The sequence below is a fragment of the Theropithecus gelada genome, chromosome 1 (genome assembly GCF_003255815.1).
Source record: "Theropithecus gelada isolate Dixy chromosome 1, Tgel_1.0, whole genome shotgun sequence".
Lineage (NCBI taxonomy): Eukaryota > Metazoa > Chordata > Mammalia > Primates > Cercopithecidae > Theropithecus > Theropithecus gelada.
The window spans coordinates 214564973-214581214 of record NC_037668.1 but is presented as its reverse complement, the minus strand read 5'-3'; the positions used below and the strand labels follow the sequence as shown (position 1 = coordinate 214581214).

General features: G+C 41.3%; 1 protein-coding gene and 1 pseudogene across 7 annotated transcripts in view; both read left to right on the top strand.

The window, feature by feature from the left end:
- RGS7 (regulator of G protein signaling 7) overlaps positions 1-8217 on the top strand; it is a 577395-nt gene extending 569178 nt beyond the window's left edge. For all 7 annotated transcript variants that reach the window (XM_025399630.1, XM_025399608.1, XM_025399600.1 and 4 more), the window contains one exon: positions 7567-8217. Coding sequence is in view for 4 of the 7 variants with exons in the window: in XM_025399608.1 (XP_025255393.1) it covers positions 7567-7617 (51 nt within the window). In the remaining 3 variants the exon portion in view is untranslated. The remainder of the gene's footprint in view (positions 1-7566) is intronic.
- Positions 8218-12618: 4401 nt separating this feature from the next.
- Positions 12619-14927, top strand: LOC112634845 (annotated as a pseudogene).
- Positions 14928-16242: the final 1315 nt, after the last annotated feature.

Below are 16242 nucleotides of genomic sequence, written 5' to 3'. Positions count from 1 at the left end.
AAAAAAAAAAAAAAAAAAAAAGACTACTGTGTTTTTTTGTATTGTTTTGTTTTTTGTTTTTTCTTCTAGACAGAGTTTCACTCTTGTAGCCCAGGCTGGAGTGCAATGGCGCGATCTCAGCTCACTGCAACCTCCGCCTCCCGGGTTCAAGTGATTATCTTGCCTCAGCCTCCCGAGTAGCTGGGACTACAGGCACCTGCCACGACGCTTGCCTAATTTTGTGATATATATATTTTTTAGTAGAAACAGGGTTTCACCATGTTGGCCAGGCTGGTCTTGAACTCCTGACCTCAGATGATCCACCGCCTCGGCCTCCCAAAGTACTGAGATTACAGGCATGAGCCACCACGCCTCGCCATACTTTGTGTTTTTATGACAGCAATAAAATAAGTGGGCTTAGTAACTCAAGCAAACATAGCTTCTCTCTGCTTCCTTGGATTGCAGGAGAGGAATGTAGAAAGTTGCTTCCGTCTCCCTAACGCCCCAGGCTGTCAGGCTGTAGCTAAGAGCCTGGCCTTCATCAATTCCTACTGACTCAAGGCTCCTTATCATCAACTTTCTGTTACTACTTTAAGACTAAGAATGATTTTTTTTTTTTTTTTTTTTGAGACAGAGTCTCGCTCTGTCACCCAGACTGGAGTAGGGTGGCACGCAATCTCGGCTCACTACAACTTCTGTCTCCTGGATTCAAGCAATTCTCCTATCTCAGCCTTCTGGTTAGCTGGAGTTACAGGCATGCACCACCATGCCCTGCTTTTTTTTTTTTTTTTGAGTAGATACATGGTTTTTCCATGTTGTCCATGCTGGTCTCAAACTCCTGACCGCAAGTGATCCACCCACCTCAGTCTCCCAAGGTACTAGGTTTACAAGCATGAGCCACTGCGCCCAGGCCAAGAATGATGTTTTTAAAGTTAGTTAAAGTTTGTACCTTTGATAGTTCACTTGGAAAAGTTAAGGACAAATACATAGGTTGTTATTTTTGTTTTGAGGGTGTTGTCCCTAATTATAACAAAATCTCTCCAAACCATTTAGGACAGAAAGGAATTGGTTTAGTGGAGGGGAGTTTTATTGTGACACACTAGAGAACTCTCTTTGTTTATGTAATTATAGACTAGGATGATGCTGTCTATTCACCTACGTGCCAGCTGAAGTCCCAGGTTTATTTTGTCCCAAAACTGATTATATGCTTCTTTTTCTAGCATATCACCATTAACTAGATGTTACAAAATGTCATAAGATCTTGAGTTTTTGTTATGTTCTAAGTATATTTGTCTTTCTCTATAGATTTCTGTTTCCACTATAATCTGTTTCCTTTAGAATCTGACAGGAAGAGTTTAAATCACATAACACATATGTAATCATGGGGTTAAAAATAAGTATTATTCACATAAAATTATTGAATTATTGTAAGCAATTTGGTTTTTTAAAAGTGCTATTGATAGGGTTTGTTAGCCCTTTTAATTTATGGAATTAAGACTTTAAAACTTAGCTATAAAAATTTCTCAGATTTGGTCAGGCACAGTGTCTCATACCTGTAATCCAAGCACTTTGGGAGACTGAGCTGGGAGGATCACTTGAGACCAGGAGTTTGAGATCAGACTGGATGACATAATGAGACCTCATCTCTACTAAAAATAAAAAATCAGCAAGGCATGGTGGTGCACACCTGTGGTCTCAGCTACTTGGGAGGCTGAGGCAGGAGGTCGCTTGAGCCTGGGAGGTCGAAGCTGCAGTAAGTCATGGTCACACCACTGCACCCTGATTTGGGTGATAGAGCAAGACCCTGTCTCGAAAATTTTAAAAATAATTTTGAAAAACCATTTCTCAGGTTCTTCAATTTGGAAAAATTGGGAAAAGATCATTGGCAGGGGCTGGTTCCATACAGCATCCGAGGAACTACACTGAAATTGATTGTTCCAAAACGGCTGACATGCAAATATCATACCATGTATACTTCCCTGGAAGTGATCCGTGTTCTTTTTAGCTTAATACATTGCAATAGAGTGAGCAACCAGAAGTATAGACACAATAGTTTCTTTGTGCACTAGAGTAGGGCTTATGTATTTTCCTTTCTAGTATGTGAATAAGGCAGGATTTGCACATGGTTTGCAAATAGATCCAAGTGATCTAAATCTTCCAATCCAGATGGCTCATTGGGCATCCATGCTGTCTGCTTTGACCTCAGTGCTGCACTTAAGATCTTTTTTTTTTTTTTTTTTTTTTTTTTTTGAGATGGAGTCCCACTCTACTGCCCAGGCTGGAGTGCAATGGTGTGATCTCGGCTCACTGCAACCTCCACCTCCTGGGTTCAAGCAATTCTCCTGCCTCAGCCTCCCGAGTAGCTGGGATTACAGGCGACTGCCACCACGCCCAGCTAATTTTCATATTTTAGTAGAGATGGGGTTTCACCATGTTGGCCAGACTGGTCTCGAACTCCTGGCCTCAGGTGACCCGCAGGCCTCGGCCTCCCAAAGTGTTGGGATTACAGGTCTGAGCCACCTCGCCTGGTCCACACAGAGTTTTGTTGTTAAAATACACCTGTATGTTTTCTCATTTCTGCCCATTGTTATGCTAATATCACAAAGCCCCAGGTTTACTGTGGGCCTATATTTCTCTACGGGCTTCTGTGAAAAAGTGTTTTTTAATTATTTCCTGGGACAAGTGCTTGTCACGCTTAACTTGTATCATATCCAATTTTTAATGAAGTCCGTATCAGGCCACGTACTAGTAGCTTTGAGGATTTGAGGACATTTGGAAAAATAAAAACAAAACTGTAGAAAGAGAACCACATTTTTTTTTCTTTATAAATTGATAAGGACAACAGTAGATTTAATCGTTCAAATAAAAAAATGACTGTATCTGAGTTTCAAATGGCTTCCAATTTCAATGTAACTATTTCACTCTTTTTTTTTTTTTTTGAGACAGTCTCGCTCTGTCACCCAGGTTGGAGTGTAGTAGTGCGATCTCGACTCACTGCAACCTCCACCTCCCAGATTCAAGCAATTCTCCTACCTCAGCCTCCTTAGTAGCTGGGACTACAGGCCTGTACCACCATGCCCAGCTAATTTTTGTATTTTTAGTAGATACGGGGTTTCACCATATTGGCCAGGATGGTCTCAATCTCTTGACCTCATGATCCACCTGCCTAGGCCTCCCAAAGTGCTGGGATTATAGGCGTCAGCCACTGCACCTGGCCCACTCCTCTTCCCAGAATTTTGAACCAAATCACATTAATCTGTAGTTTTAAAAGAAACAGTTTTATATTAGCATCTTTCCCCCAGTCTTCTACTATATAAGAATTAATTGTTGTGCCTCAACCAACGTGTACTGATGTGTACCTTCCTTTATCCCACAAAGAGTAAGCACTTTTTTTTTTTTTTTTTTGAGACAGAGTCTCACTCTGTATCCCAGGCTGGAATGCAGTGGCCTATCTCGGCTCACTGCAACCTCCAACTTCCAGGTTCAAATGATTCTCCCACCTCAGCCTCCCAAGTAGTTGGGACTACAGGTGTGCCCCACCACACCCAGCTGATTTTTGTATTTTTAGTAGAGATGGGGTTTCACCATGTTGGCCAGGCTGGTCTTGAACTCCTGGCCTCAAGTGATACAACCATCTCGGCCTCCCAAAGTGCTGGAATTACAGGTATGAGCCACCATGCCCAGCCAAGTAAGCACGTTTTAAAGATAAAGTTTTTAGTCTCAGAATAGGTATATATGCACATGTGTATACAATTCTATTCATAGCACAGAGACTACAGTAGTAAACACAGGAAATAGCATTGTATTTAAGAACTGAATCTTTTTTATTTCAACATCATTTGATTAACTTGTTGCCCAGGATTGGGGTGGAAAAGCAGTATGATTTTATGATTTTAGCTTTTAATTTACAACTTTCTGTCCTCCTCAGTGTCAGAATAGTGACTCTGGGTTTGGGTATCTTAATGAAGACAGCATATAATGATAGTATTAATAATTATAATGATAGTATAAGGTAATAGCCAACATAAACTGAGTGAACAAAATGATCCATAAATGGTTTTAAGCAATTTACGTGTATCAGTCTTCAGAACAAGATTTGAAAGTAAGTACTATTATTATCCTCATTTTACGGATGAGGAAATAGGCATGGAAGTGGAGGCAGCATTTCAGTCCGTTATAGCCAGCTATAACAAAATGCCGTAAACTGGGTGGGTAGCTTATAAACAAAATAAATTTATCTCTCACAGTTCTAGAAGCTGGTGAAGTCCAAGATCAAGATGCTGGCAGGTTCAGTGTCCGATGAGGGCCCCCTTCCTGATTCATAGACAGCCATCTTCCCACTGTGTCCTCACCTGGTGGGAGGGGCAAACAAGCTTCCTTGGGCTTCTTTTATAAGAGCACTAGGCCAGACGCAGTGGCTCGTGCCTGTAATCCCAGCACTTTGGGAGGCCGAGGCGGGTGGATCACCTGAGGTCAGGGGTTTGGGACCAGGCTGGCCAAAATGGCGAAATCCGGCTCTACTAAAAATACAAAATTAGCCAGGCGTGGTGGCTCATGCCTGTAATCCCAGCTACTCAGGAGGCTGAGGCAGGAGAATCGCTTGAACCCAGTGACTGGGGCCTTTGGAGGCGGAGGTTGCAGGGACCCGAGACTGCACCATTGCACTCCAGCCTGGGCAATAGAGTGAGACTGTGTCTCTCACACACACACACACACGGACACACAGACAGATATAAATAGCACTAATTCCATTAATGAGAGCTTCACCCTCATACCTGGTCACTTCCCAAAGCCCCCACCTCCTAATAGCATCACATAGGAGAGCAGGCTTTGAACACGTGAGCGTTGAGGGGGACAGACATTCAGACCAGAGCAGGCAGGAATGCATATTTTATTTATAAAGCAGGGTCTCTTGTTAATAAACTGTTTTCTCTTTTATTGTTGTTTCTCCCATAAAGTGAATAAACAGAAGCCTAGTGGAAAATACCAACATTAAATTTTGATATTAGCCAGGCGCGGTGACTCATGCCTATAATCCCAGCACTTTGGGAGGCTGAGGCGGGCGGATCACAAGGTCAGGAGATTGAGACCATCCTGGCCAACATGGTGAAACCCTATCTCTACTAAAAATACAAAAAATTAGCTGGGTGTGGTGGCAGGTGCCTGTAGTCACAGCTACTCCGGAGGCTGAGGCAGGAGAATCGCTTGAATCCGGGAGGCGGAGGTTGCAGTGAGCCGAGATTTAGCCACTGCACTTCAGCCTGACAACAGAGTGAGACTCCGTCTCAAAACAAAACAAAACAAAACAAAACAAAACAAAACAAAAACCACTTTAACATCTTCCCTCTCAGTTGCTGAAAGCTAAGTTGTGGACCCTTTTCCCAATTAAGAAAAAACTAAGAGAAAATGGTGCATGATTTTCATTGCTGCTGTTCATATCAGCAGAGGGCCCTTATCAGTAATTATGTGGTGTGTAAAGAAAGGTTGATTATGGAATTATTAATCTTTTCTTTTTTTTTTTTTTTTTTTTTCTTTTTTGAGACAGAGTCTCGCTTAGTCGCCCAGGCTGGAGTGCAGTGGCGCGATCTCGGCTCACTGCAAGCTCCGCCTCCCGGGGTCACGCCATTCTCCTGCCTCAGCCTCCCGAGTAGCTGGGACTACAGGCGCCCGCCGCCTCGCCCGGCTAATTTTTTGCGTTTTTAGTAGAGACGGGGTTTCACCGTGTTAGCCAGGATGGTCTCGATCTCCTGACCTCGTGATCCGCCCGCCTCGGCCTCCCAAAGTGCTGGGATTACAGGCGTGAGCCACCGCGCCCGGCCTTATTAATCTTTTCTTAAACGTACTGTCTTTTTCCAAAAATGTGGCTGCTATGAACTGAATATTTCTGTTCCCTCCCCAGTCAAGTTCACATGTTAAATCCTAATCTCAAGGGTGACGGTATTAGGAGACAGGGCCTTTGGAAGGTAATTAGATCATGAAGGTGAAGCCCTTATGAGCAGGAGCCTTTATCAGATAAGCCCAGGGAGCTTATTTCCTTCTTCCATTATCTGAGGACACAACAAGAATGCACCATTGATAAACCAAGGAGAAGGCCCTCACTAGACAAACAATCTATAAGTGTCTAGATCTTGGACTTCCCAGGCCTATAAGAAATAAATTTCTGTTGTTTATAAGCCATTTAGTCTATGGTTTTCTGTTATAGCAGCCCAAACAGACTAAGGCAATGACCATGAGTGATGATGTATCTCCCATCACCGCCATCCCCTTTCTAAAACGGAGCCACATTAGGTAGCAAATCAAGACTATTGCTATGACTGTAATTTATTACTAAAATATATGTTTCCAATTTTTTATTTTTACTTATTATTTTATCTTGAGATGTACAAAAATTCATTAAATAACTGGCCCACATAATTTTTTAATAGAACATATAAAATAAGACATGAAATGAGAACCACCAGTTTTGTATTCTGATCAAATACTTCAAATTTTTTTTTTTTTTTTTTGGAGACAGTTTTGCTCTTGTCACCCAGGCTGGAGTGTAGTGGTGCGATCTCGGCTCATTGCAACCTCCACCTCCTGGGTTCAAGTGATTCTCCTGCTTCAGCATCCTGAGTAGCTGGGATTACAGGTGCCCACCACCACACCCGACTTATTTTTGTACTTTTAATAGAGAGGGAGTTTTGCCATGTTGGGCAGGCTGGTTTCGAACTCCTGACCTCAGGTGATCTGCCTACCTCAGCCTCCCAAAGTGCTGGGCTTACAGGCGTGAGCCACTGTGCCTGGCCTCAGATTTCTTATCTCTCTAGAGTACTGGTAATTAACAGCAACAATGTTGACTTATGAGATTTCTAAAACCTAAGTATGTGCTTTACGTAATCGTATGATATGTGGAATCAGAATAGATCAGATTTTTTCTTGGATTAGGGTTGGAAGAAGTCAGGAAAGGATAGGAAGACGTCAATAGCTGGAAACAGGGAACAAATAGACTTTTATCTTCAGATGTATAATTTTCACCTTTTTCTCCATTATTATGTAAGGTAGGGGACACACTCAATCTTGAGTTTCATGAATCACACCCTCAAAAACTGCATTTTGTTTGATTCAATCATATCCTCTACATTTCTAGATATTTATAAATGTGACATTAATTTCAGCCATTGAACAAGAATGCACTCACATTATTATCTTTCAGAGCAGCTTACTAAGATTTGTTGTAACATGTTTATAATCAGTTGGGAACCTAGATGTTGCTTCATTGCTAAGCCTTGATGGAACATTTATGGATATGTTTTATGATTTGCTGATCTGTGCTGTGAAACCATCAGTCTGTTTGCAGTGGGGAGGAAGGATTTGGGAGGGGTAGGAGGGTGGAGGGAGGGAGGATAGTTTTGTCTGACGTGTCAGTGGAGGGAGGGAGCGGGGAAGGCAGGTTGGTCATGAAGTTTGAACTAAGATGGACTTAAAGGGTTCAGTTTTGACCCTTGCACACAAATCAGCTACAGTAAATAGTTGCTACTACCAAGCAGGTTTTCAGTGATCATACTTGATTTTCTTTCTTTTTTCTTGTTTTATATATTTTCTCAGGGGAAATCTCTCACGTCCAAGAGGTTAACAAGCCTTGTTCAGTCTTACTAAACGGATCATCTTGTAGCATGAATGCAGACTGGAGTCACTGCACATACTTTGTAGCTCGCTGTTGTGATCTGGAGCAGAGGACATTAGAACAAGATGTTGCATGAGCAAAGGACCTAAATTGTTATTTGTGTGTGTACATTCCATCTCCAGTGGACTCTTCCATCTCAATGCCTCCATTCCAAACTGTTGTCTGCTTTCTTTCTCCCTCTACTTACGCTGGATCTGTGTCTTCTCCTTTTTAACAAGTTCAAGTGAAGTAAAACCTTTTCTTTTTTTCCTTCTCTCTCTCTCTCTCTCTCTCTCTCAAAGCTTCAGCTAGACACACAGTTCACTGAAAATTCAGTCAGTCAAAAACTGGAAGAACTGTAAAAGAAAAAAGTATATATCCATAAGTATACATACGGCTTCACATTTATTAAACAGTAAATTCGCACAGAAAGTTTCATTTCACCAATGTATCCACAGTCGGAAAGAAACTCCTGTCTTTGTCTGTTGTCTGTACATTCTCCGTTAATGTTTCTTGCATTTATTTTTATACCATATTTAAAGAAGAAACACCTTTTACTCCAAATGTATTAAAGTTGTTCCCTTCTCTGTAAATTTGTGTATGTTTATATTGTTGTTTTATCTTTCATTAAAAGATGCAGAATCTCATTGCTTTTGTAACTTTTGACTTCTATGCTAACTAAAAAAGAAAATGCTGAGAAATCCACAAACCCACAACTGCAGAGTTAAATTTAGGTTGTCACCTTGAAATTTATTTCAGGGTTTCAAGACACGCTTGGATAGTACAGAAGCCAAGGGCAGATGGAAGTTTTTTTTGGAGGCTCACCTGGGACTTGGTAGATTCTTTTTCTCCCATGGAAGAACAACACAAATTGACTTTCCACATTTTCAAAGCTATTTAAAAGGCCTTTCTGCCTCATGATGAATATGTATCTGTGCATTTTGCAAACTAATATTTCTGTTCGAATTAGGCTTAAGTGTGACTTATTAAATCAGGTACTGATTTGTTCTTTAAAACACAATTCTAAAAATATCATAGGTCAGTGCCTCTTAACTTTTTGGAGGTTACAGATTATTTTGAGAATACATTCACCTCTTGGCATCCCTGGGAAATTGGTTCCTGGACCTCCTCAGACACCAAAATCCACAGATGCTCAAGTCACTAATATAAAATGGTGTGGTGTTTGCATATAACCTATGTAAATCCTCCCACATACTAAATAATCTCTAGATTATTATAATATCTAATACAATGTAATGCTGTATAGTTGTTATACTGTATTTTTAATTAATATAACTTTAATTGTTGAATTATTATTTTTATTTTTGACTTTTTTCAAATATTTTCCATCCAAGGTTGCTTAAATCTAAAGCTATGGAACGTGTGGATATGGAGGGCTGACTGTGTGATGTAATTAGTAAAATTTAGTGATGCTTACTAAGTGCCTGCCACTTCATTAAGAGTTTTCCATGCCATCAGAATTCTCGCATTTAATCATCACAGCAGTCCTGTAAGATCATTTCTGCAATTTCGAGAACGCTGAAGCAGAGAGAGGTTAAGTAACTTGTTTGAAGTCACCGAGCTAAGTAGTGGATTGGGATCATACGGAAGGAAAAAAATCTTGGCTTCTACCCTTCTAGGAGCTTAGCTGTGGCTCTGTAACAAAAGACAGATTAACAACAGAAAAGCATACAAATTTACGTAATAGAAGTATTACGGGCCAGGTGCGGTGGCTCACGCCTGTAATCCCAGCACTTTGGGAGGCCGAGGCAGGTGGATCATCTGAGGTCGGGAGTTCAAGGCCAGCCTGGCCAACATGGTGAAACCCCGTCTCTACTAAAAATCCAAAGATTAGCTGGGCATGATTAGCGAGCACCTGTAATCCCAGCTACTTCGGAGGCGGAGGCATGAGAATCGCTTGAACCCAGGAGGCGGAGATTGCAGTGAGCTGAGATTGTGCCATTGCATTCCAGCCTGCGCTACAAGAGTGAAACTCGGTCTCAAAAAAAAAAAAAAAAAAAGTATTATGTGACATGGGAGGCTTCATTAAGAAATGAATACCTTAAAAAAAATGATTAAACCTGAGTGTGTCTTTATACTAGGTTTGATGAAGAGTCGTGGGAAAATGTGATAGGGCAGAGAGAGAGGCCCTAAGGGCAGTAAACCGGGAGAAACTGAGCAAGTCCTGTTCATTCAGATTCTCTTCAGCACCCCTCCACCTTCAGGGAGAAGAATGCTCCATTTCTCTGGATATAAAGACAGCATCTCTCACAGGAGGGTCTTATGACCTGCTTCAAGGGAAGGTCAGAGAGTCCCTCCTGAATCTGCCATTTCTCAAATTTCTTCAGCTTAAAATATTCAATATTTTGGAATAGAACTCACAAACCCCATCATCATATAAACCCAGGCAGTCTGACTGCAGGGCACACTATACTGCCCACCTATCCATTATACCACAAATTTCTTTTGATAAAAATTATGTGAAAGTTCACAGAAACTCACAGTTGTACTGTATTTTAGGACATTCACAGACTAATCTCTGTAGCTCATCCATGGACCCCAAGTAAACAACGTGACTCACTTTAAGGGCTGGATCAGTGGCAAAAAAAGGTTACCCAGTCAGGAGATGGGCCTGACTTGTCTGCTTTTGCATAAACCAAGGCATTGCAGACTCTGGTTATTTAAAAAAGAAACCAAGTTATTAATGCCTGTTACTTACTATAGATAAATTTAAATTCTGAAAAAATTTACTATCATTCGTGATAAATCAGCAGTGGAGTCTGTTGGTTATTTAATAAAACTCACCTAATGGAAGAGACTTGATAGGAGAAATTTATATATAAGCTATAATCTAAACACTGTAAACAGTATAGGAGATATTTAATTATATGCTCATGTTTAAAAAGAAGAATCCATAAAATGCAAGTAAATTAAATTGATAGACCGTATCCCTTAAAATCACTCAATTCAGGACAGTCTTGGACAGACAGCACTGAAGTTAGATTAAAACTCTAGTTAGTAGAAACATTCTTTTAAGGGAAACAATAATCCTATAAGAAGAGTACGGTGTTTAAACAATAAGCCTTGCATAAATACAATTGGTTGTTTCAATGGTTATCTTTCACAAGCCATCAGTCCTTAGAAGTCCATCCTTCCTGGTAATTGCAAATCATGGAAAAATTTGCCCTTCTTGGCATTTTTAATCATAGAAAAAAAAAAAAAAACAGCAGAAAAGAGAAACCCTCAGGCAAGTATCCCCAAGTCAAGAATTCCTAATTTAAAAAGTTACTCAAGTTACTCAAGCCTAATGACTCCATTTAATGTGGCCTAGACAAGACTCAGATACAAAGCAAGAGTACTTCAGGAGAAGCACAGAAAAGTGCTGGAGTTCCTTGCAGTTCGCTCCAGTGAGCCCTTGGCATCTGCCTCCCACCCCATGCTAAAACCATTTGATCTGTAAGGCATAGAATAAAAATCCCTCAAGTTTCTATTTAATAAAATTGTTTTTAAGTTTTAAATTTTTAAACTTTGAGACCATCAAAAAAGTTATCCTCCAATAAACCAGAGTTTCTACACTCACACTGCAGAGCTATTTTCATCCTCTAAATTGCATTGACCCAATTCTCCTCTGAGCGATGTTACAATAATGTGTTCCGTGGATCTGCACAGGATTTTCTGCTTGAATCAAAATAACAGAAATATGGCCAGCAACCTTATCTAAGCTGTGTCCGAAAATAAACGAAGGCAGAAACCCTCCCTCTTCATAATGAGCAGTGTGAGACTTGATCTTGCTACTCAGGACTCACAGCTGTGCCCTTAGTTCTCCTGGTTGGCTGCTCACTTCTCTTTACATGATGGTTTATGAATAATTCTGGTCTACTGAGAGAGGCAAGTCTTGGCTGCTAGCACGAATTTAGTCTAGTTGCATGCACGGATTGTCTCCACACAGAAGATTCTGTGTCCTTAAATACACATTTGAAAGAGCACGTTGAATATTTAGTTGTTTTACTGTGGTCTGTGACTACCTCTTTGCACATTTTAGTAACCCTCTAAAACGTCAGCAGGAAACAGCCAAAGCTACCAATCCATCCCCTAAGCCATTTTAAGAAATAGTGCATAATAATGAAGAATTTAAAGAACATAAAGAATAGAGAGGAACTATATTCATGTATTACACACACACACAAATAGGTATCTTATACATTTTATTGTACAACCATACATGTGTACTTTTTGTTGAAAATGTTGTGCTCTAGAACTCATTTTTTAAAAGACATCAAATGATGTATCAAACATAAGATGCTTCCATTTAAAAATCAGATTAGAAGAAAAACTTGCAGATGCCCTTAGATATTTTGAGGAGTTTTTGGAGCTGAAATGTGTAATGTGTTTACCACTTCATTTTCAAAAAGGTCATTAGAGGCTGGGTAGACATGAATACTTCTTGATTTAAAAATTGATTAACAGGCATTGAGGGAAGGAGGCGGCAGCGTCCCGGGCGGGTAGGATGATGCACCAGAGACGGCGATGGCAGCAGTAAGCCCTCCCGGCCGCTCCGAGCGCTGTAGAGCAGCGTCCTCAGCCCGGCCTCTGACCACGGCGCCCCTCCTCGAGGCTTCTCGTCCGCCCGCCCCTCCCCAGTGCGCCGGCCAGCCTGGCTCCCCTCCCGGGCCCGGATGGCTGACCTGCCTGCTCTCCGTGGCCTGGTGGCCGTCCTGGCTGCCCTCCCCGGCCCGGTGGCCGTCCTGGCTGCCCTCCCCGGCCCCGATGGCCGGCATGCCTGCTCTCCTCGGCCCCGACGGAGAGGAGGGCTGGGCAGGCAGGCTGGCGGGCGGGCTGGCGACGATGCAGAACTTCTGCGCTGCCCCGAACTGCACGCGGAAGAGCACGCAGTCAGACCTGGCCTTCTTCAGGTTGCGCAGGGACCCGATCAGGTGCCAGAAGTGGGTGAATTGTAGGAGAGCAGACTTAGAAGATAAAACACCTGATCAGCTAAATAAACATGACCGGTGAGGGGTCCAACATTTTGAGACGTCTAGGGTCTGTAGAACTAGTCCTTATAGGACAGTTCTATGAGATAATGCAATACCAACAATATTTGCTCTTACCAGTCATTTGAACAACCTACCTAGAAAATGAATAAAAGAATTGTTGATGAACCTTCTGAACAGGAACAAAAACATAAAGAAATCAACAACAGCAATGCTCAGAACCCCAGTAAAGAAGGGGGTGAAGGGCCAGATGAGGACATTTTACCTCTAACCCTTGAAGAGAAGGAAAACAAAGGATACCTAAAATCTCTGTTTGAAATCTTGATTCTGATGGAAAAGCAAAACATACCTCTGGATGGACATGAGGCCGATGAAATCCTAGAAGGTCTCTTTACTCCAGATAACGTTCACGCAGTGCTGGAGTGCTGGAGAAATTGTGGTCAAGGGGTCCTGAGAAAGCACTTTGAGACAAGAGCAGTTAACACGTTGTTTTGTTTAAAAAACACAGCAGAGGCAGATGTAGAGATCTGTGAGAGCTGTATTCGGGAATAAACTCTAAGGGAAGTGAGAGACTCACATTTCTTTTCCATTATCACTGATGATGTAATGGACATGGTAGGGGAAGGGCATCTACCTGTGTCGGTGAGGTTTGTTGATGAGTCTCCTTGAGGTTTGTTGATGAGTCTCATAAAATAAGAGGGTAATTTGCAGGCTTCCTGCCTTATGAAGCTGATGCAGAAATTTTGGCTGTGAAATTTCACACTAGGATAGCTGAGAAGTGGGGATTAAATATGGAGTATTGTCATGGCCAAGCTTACGTTGTGTCTACTGAATTTTCTTCCAAAATGGAAGTTGTTCCTTCTAGACTTTTAGAGAAATATCCCCAAGCTATCTACCCACTCTGCTCTTCCTGTGTCTTAAATATGTGATTGATAAAATCAGTACCTGTTATGGGAGTATCTGTTGTGTTAGGTACAATTGAGGGAGTTTGTTCTTTTTTTCCATCAATCACCACAACTGCTTTTAGAATTTGACAATGTAATTTCTGTTCTTTTTTCGGAACAGTAAAGAAAGGGATAAAGAACTGAAGGAACTCTGCCATTCTCAGTGGACAGGCAGGCATGATGTTTTTGAAATTTTAGTGGAACTTCTGCAAGCATTTGTTTCATGTTTAGATGGTATAAATAGTGACACAAATATTAGATGGAATAACTGTGTAGCTGGCCGAGCATTTGTACTCTACAGTGCAGTAACAGATTTTGATTTCATTGTTACTATTGCTGTTCTTAAAAATACCCTATCTTTTACAAGAGCCTTTGGGAAAAATCTCCAGGGGCAAACCTTTGATGTCTTCTTTGCAGCCGATAGCTTGACTGCAGTACTGCATTCACTCAGTGAAGTGATGGAGAATATTGAAGTTTATCAGGAATTTTGGTTTGAGGAAGTTACAAATTTGGCAACCAAACTTGATATTCAAGTGAAACTCCCTGGGAAATTTTGCAGAGCTTACCAGGGTAACTTGGAATCTCAGCTAACCTCTGAGAGTTACTATAAAGAAATCCTGGCTGGGCGCGGTGGCTCAAGCCTGTAATCCCAGCACTTTGGGAGGCCGAGACGGGCGGATCACGAGGTCAGGAGATGGAGACCATCCTGGCTAACACGGTGAAACCCTGTCTCTACTAAAAAATACAAAGAACTAGCCAGGTGAGGTGGCGGGCGCCTGTAGTCCCAGCTACTCGGGAGGCTGAGGCAGGAGAATGGCGTGAACCCGGGAGGCAGAGCTTGCAGTGAGCTGAGATCCAGCCACTGCACTCCAGCCTGGGCGACAGAGCGAGACTCCATCTCAAAAAAAAAAAGAAAAGAAAAGAAATCCTAAGTGTCCCAACAGTGGAGCACATTTTTCAGGAACTTAAAGATGTGATCTCAGAACAGCACCTCAGAGCTCTTAAATGCTTATCTCTGGTACTCTCAGTCATGGGACACCTCCAATTCAATACGTCAGAGGAACACCAGGCTGACATGTATAGAAATGACTTACCCAATCCCGACATGCTCTCAGCCGAGCTTCATTGTTGGAGAATCAAATGGAAACGGGGAAAGACACAGAGCTCTGTCCACCATTTATGAAGCCCTCCACCTGCCTGACATCAAGTTCTTTCCTAATGTGTATGCTAAATGACCTATTGCCAAAGGTCCCGTGTATTCCTCCTGTGATGAAGGTTGAGAATGAGCAGTATGAAAATGGACGAAAGCATCTTAAAGCATACTTCAGGAATACTTTGACAGACCAAAGGTCAAGTAACTTGGCTTAGATTAACATAAATTTTGATATAAAACATGACCTGGATTTATTGGTGGACACGTTTTTGGTTTTTTGTTTGTTTGTTTGTTTTTGATGGAGTCTCGCTCTGTTGCCCAGGCTGGAGTGAAGTGGCGTGATCTCGGTTCACTGCAAGCTCCGCCTCCCGGGTTCACGCCATTCTCCTGGGTGGACACATATATTAAACTCTATAAAAGTAAGTCAGAGTTTCCCACAGATGATTTAGAAACCATGGAAAATACCTAAGAGACTTTCAAAAATAGTCTTTCTTATATTTGATATTTGGAAGAAAAGCCTTAAAGTGTATGTAGGTCTTAATTACTTAATATCTTTGCCTATAGGCCTCCATTGAATACATTAGCCATTGATAATCTACCTGTTTAAACGGCCCGTTTGAACCCTCATGCTTTGAAGACCCGTCTGTTCTTCCAGAAGAGTACATTGAAAGTGCCATCTTTCACTTCCGCATGATCTCTGCGGGTGGCACTCTGCAATTGTTGAAGTCATTTTAGACATAGCATTTATTATCACTGTGGATCTCTGCTCAGGTGTTGAGTTACCAATTCTTTGAAGAAACATATTTTGAAGAAGTGTGGGAGGAAGGAATACATTTTATAAAGTGTTGAAGCCCGCAATTGACCTTTGACTAGTAGGAGTTTTAAGTATGTTAAAAATCTATACTGGACAGTTACAATAAATTACCAGAGAAAGAGAAGCTTGTGAGCTTGCCAAGCAAGGATTCCAGGGGTAGATTTTTGTTTTTCACAAATGAACGTAAAGGAACAAATGACAGTTAAAGTTTGAATGGAAGAGCCTGCTGTTGTTCCACATCTAGTTATTACTGTTTACGTTCCTTTGTGGAGCCTACATCTTCCTAAGCTTTTTAGTAAATACATGTTGAACACTTCTGTTTCATGGTTAAGACAGAATCAGAGGCTATGGATACTGACAACTCATTTATCCTTTTTTTTTTGTCTTTTTTCGTGACTCTTACCTACTGCCTCATCTTGATTTATAAGCAAAACCCAGAAAACCTACACATAGAAGTGTTTTGGCTTATCTAGAAAAACATGGAAAATACTGCAGTTATTTTTGGTGAGGAAAATAAACTTTGTATAATTCATTTCAATCTAAATAAAATGCAAATTTTGTTTTAAAAATTTGATTAATAACTCTTGATATCTTAATCAGGTTATAGTACCTTAATCATTTCACAATTGTTGGGAAATAAAGCCGAGCATGTTTGATATCTTTTAAAGGTTAATATCATCTTTCTCCAGTATTGGTTGAAAGGGTAAAGATAATGT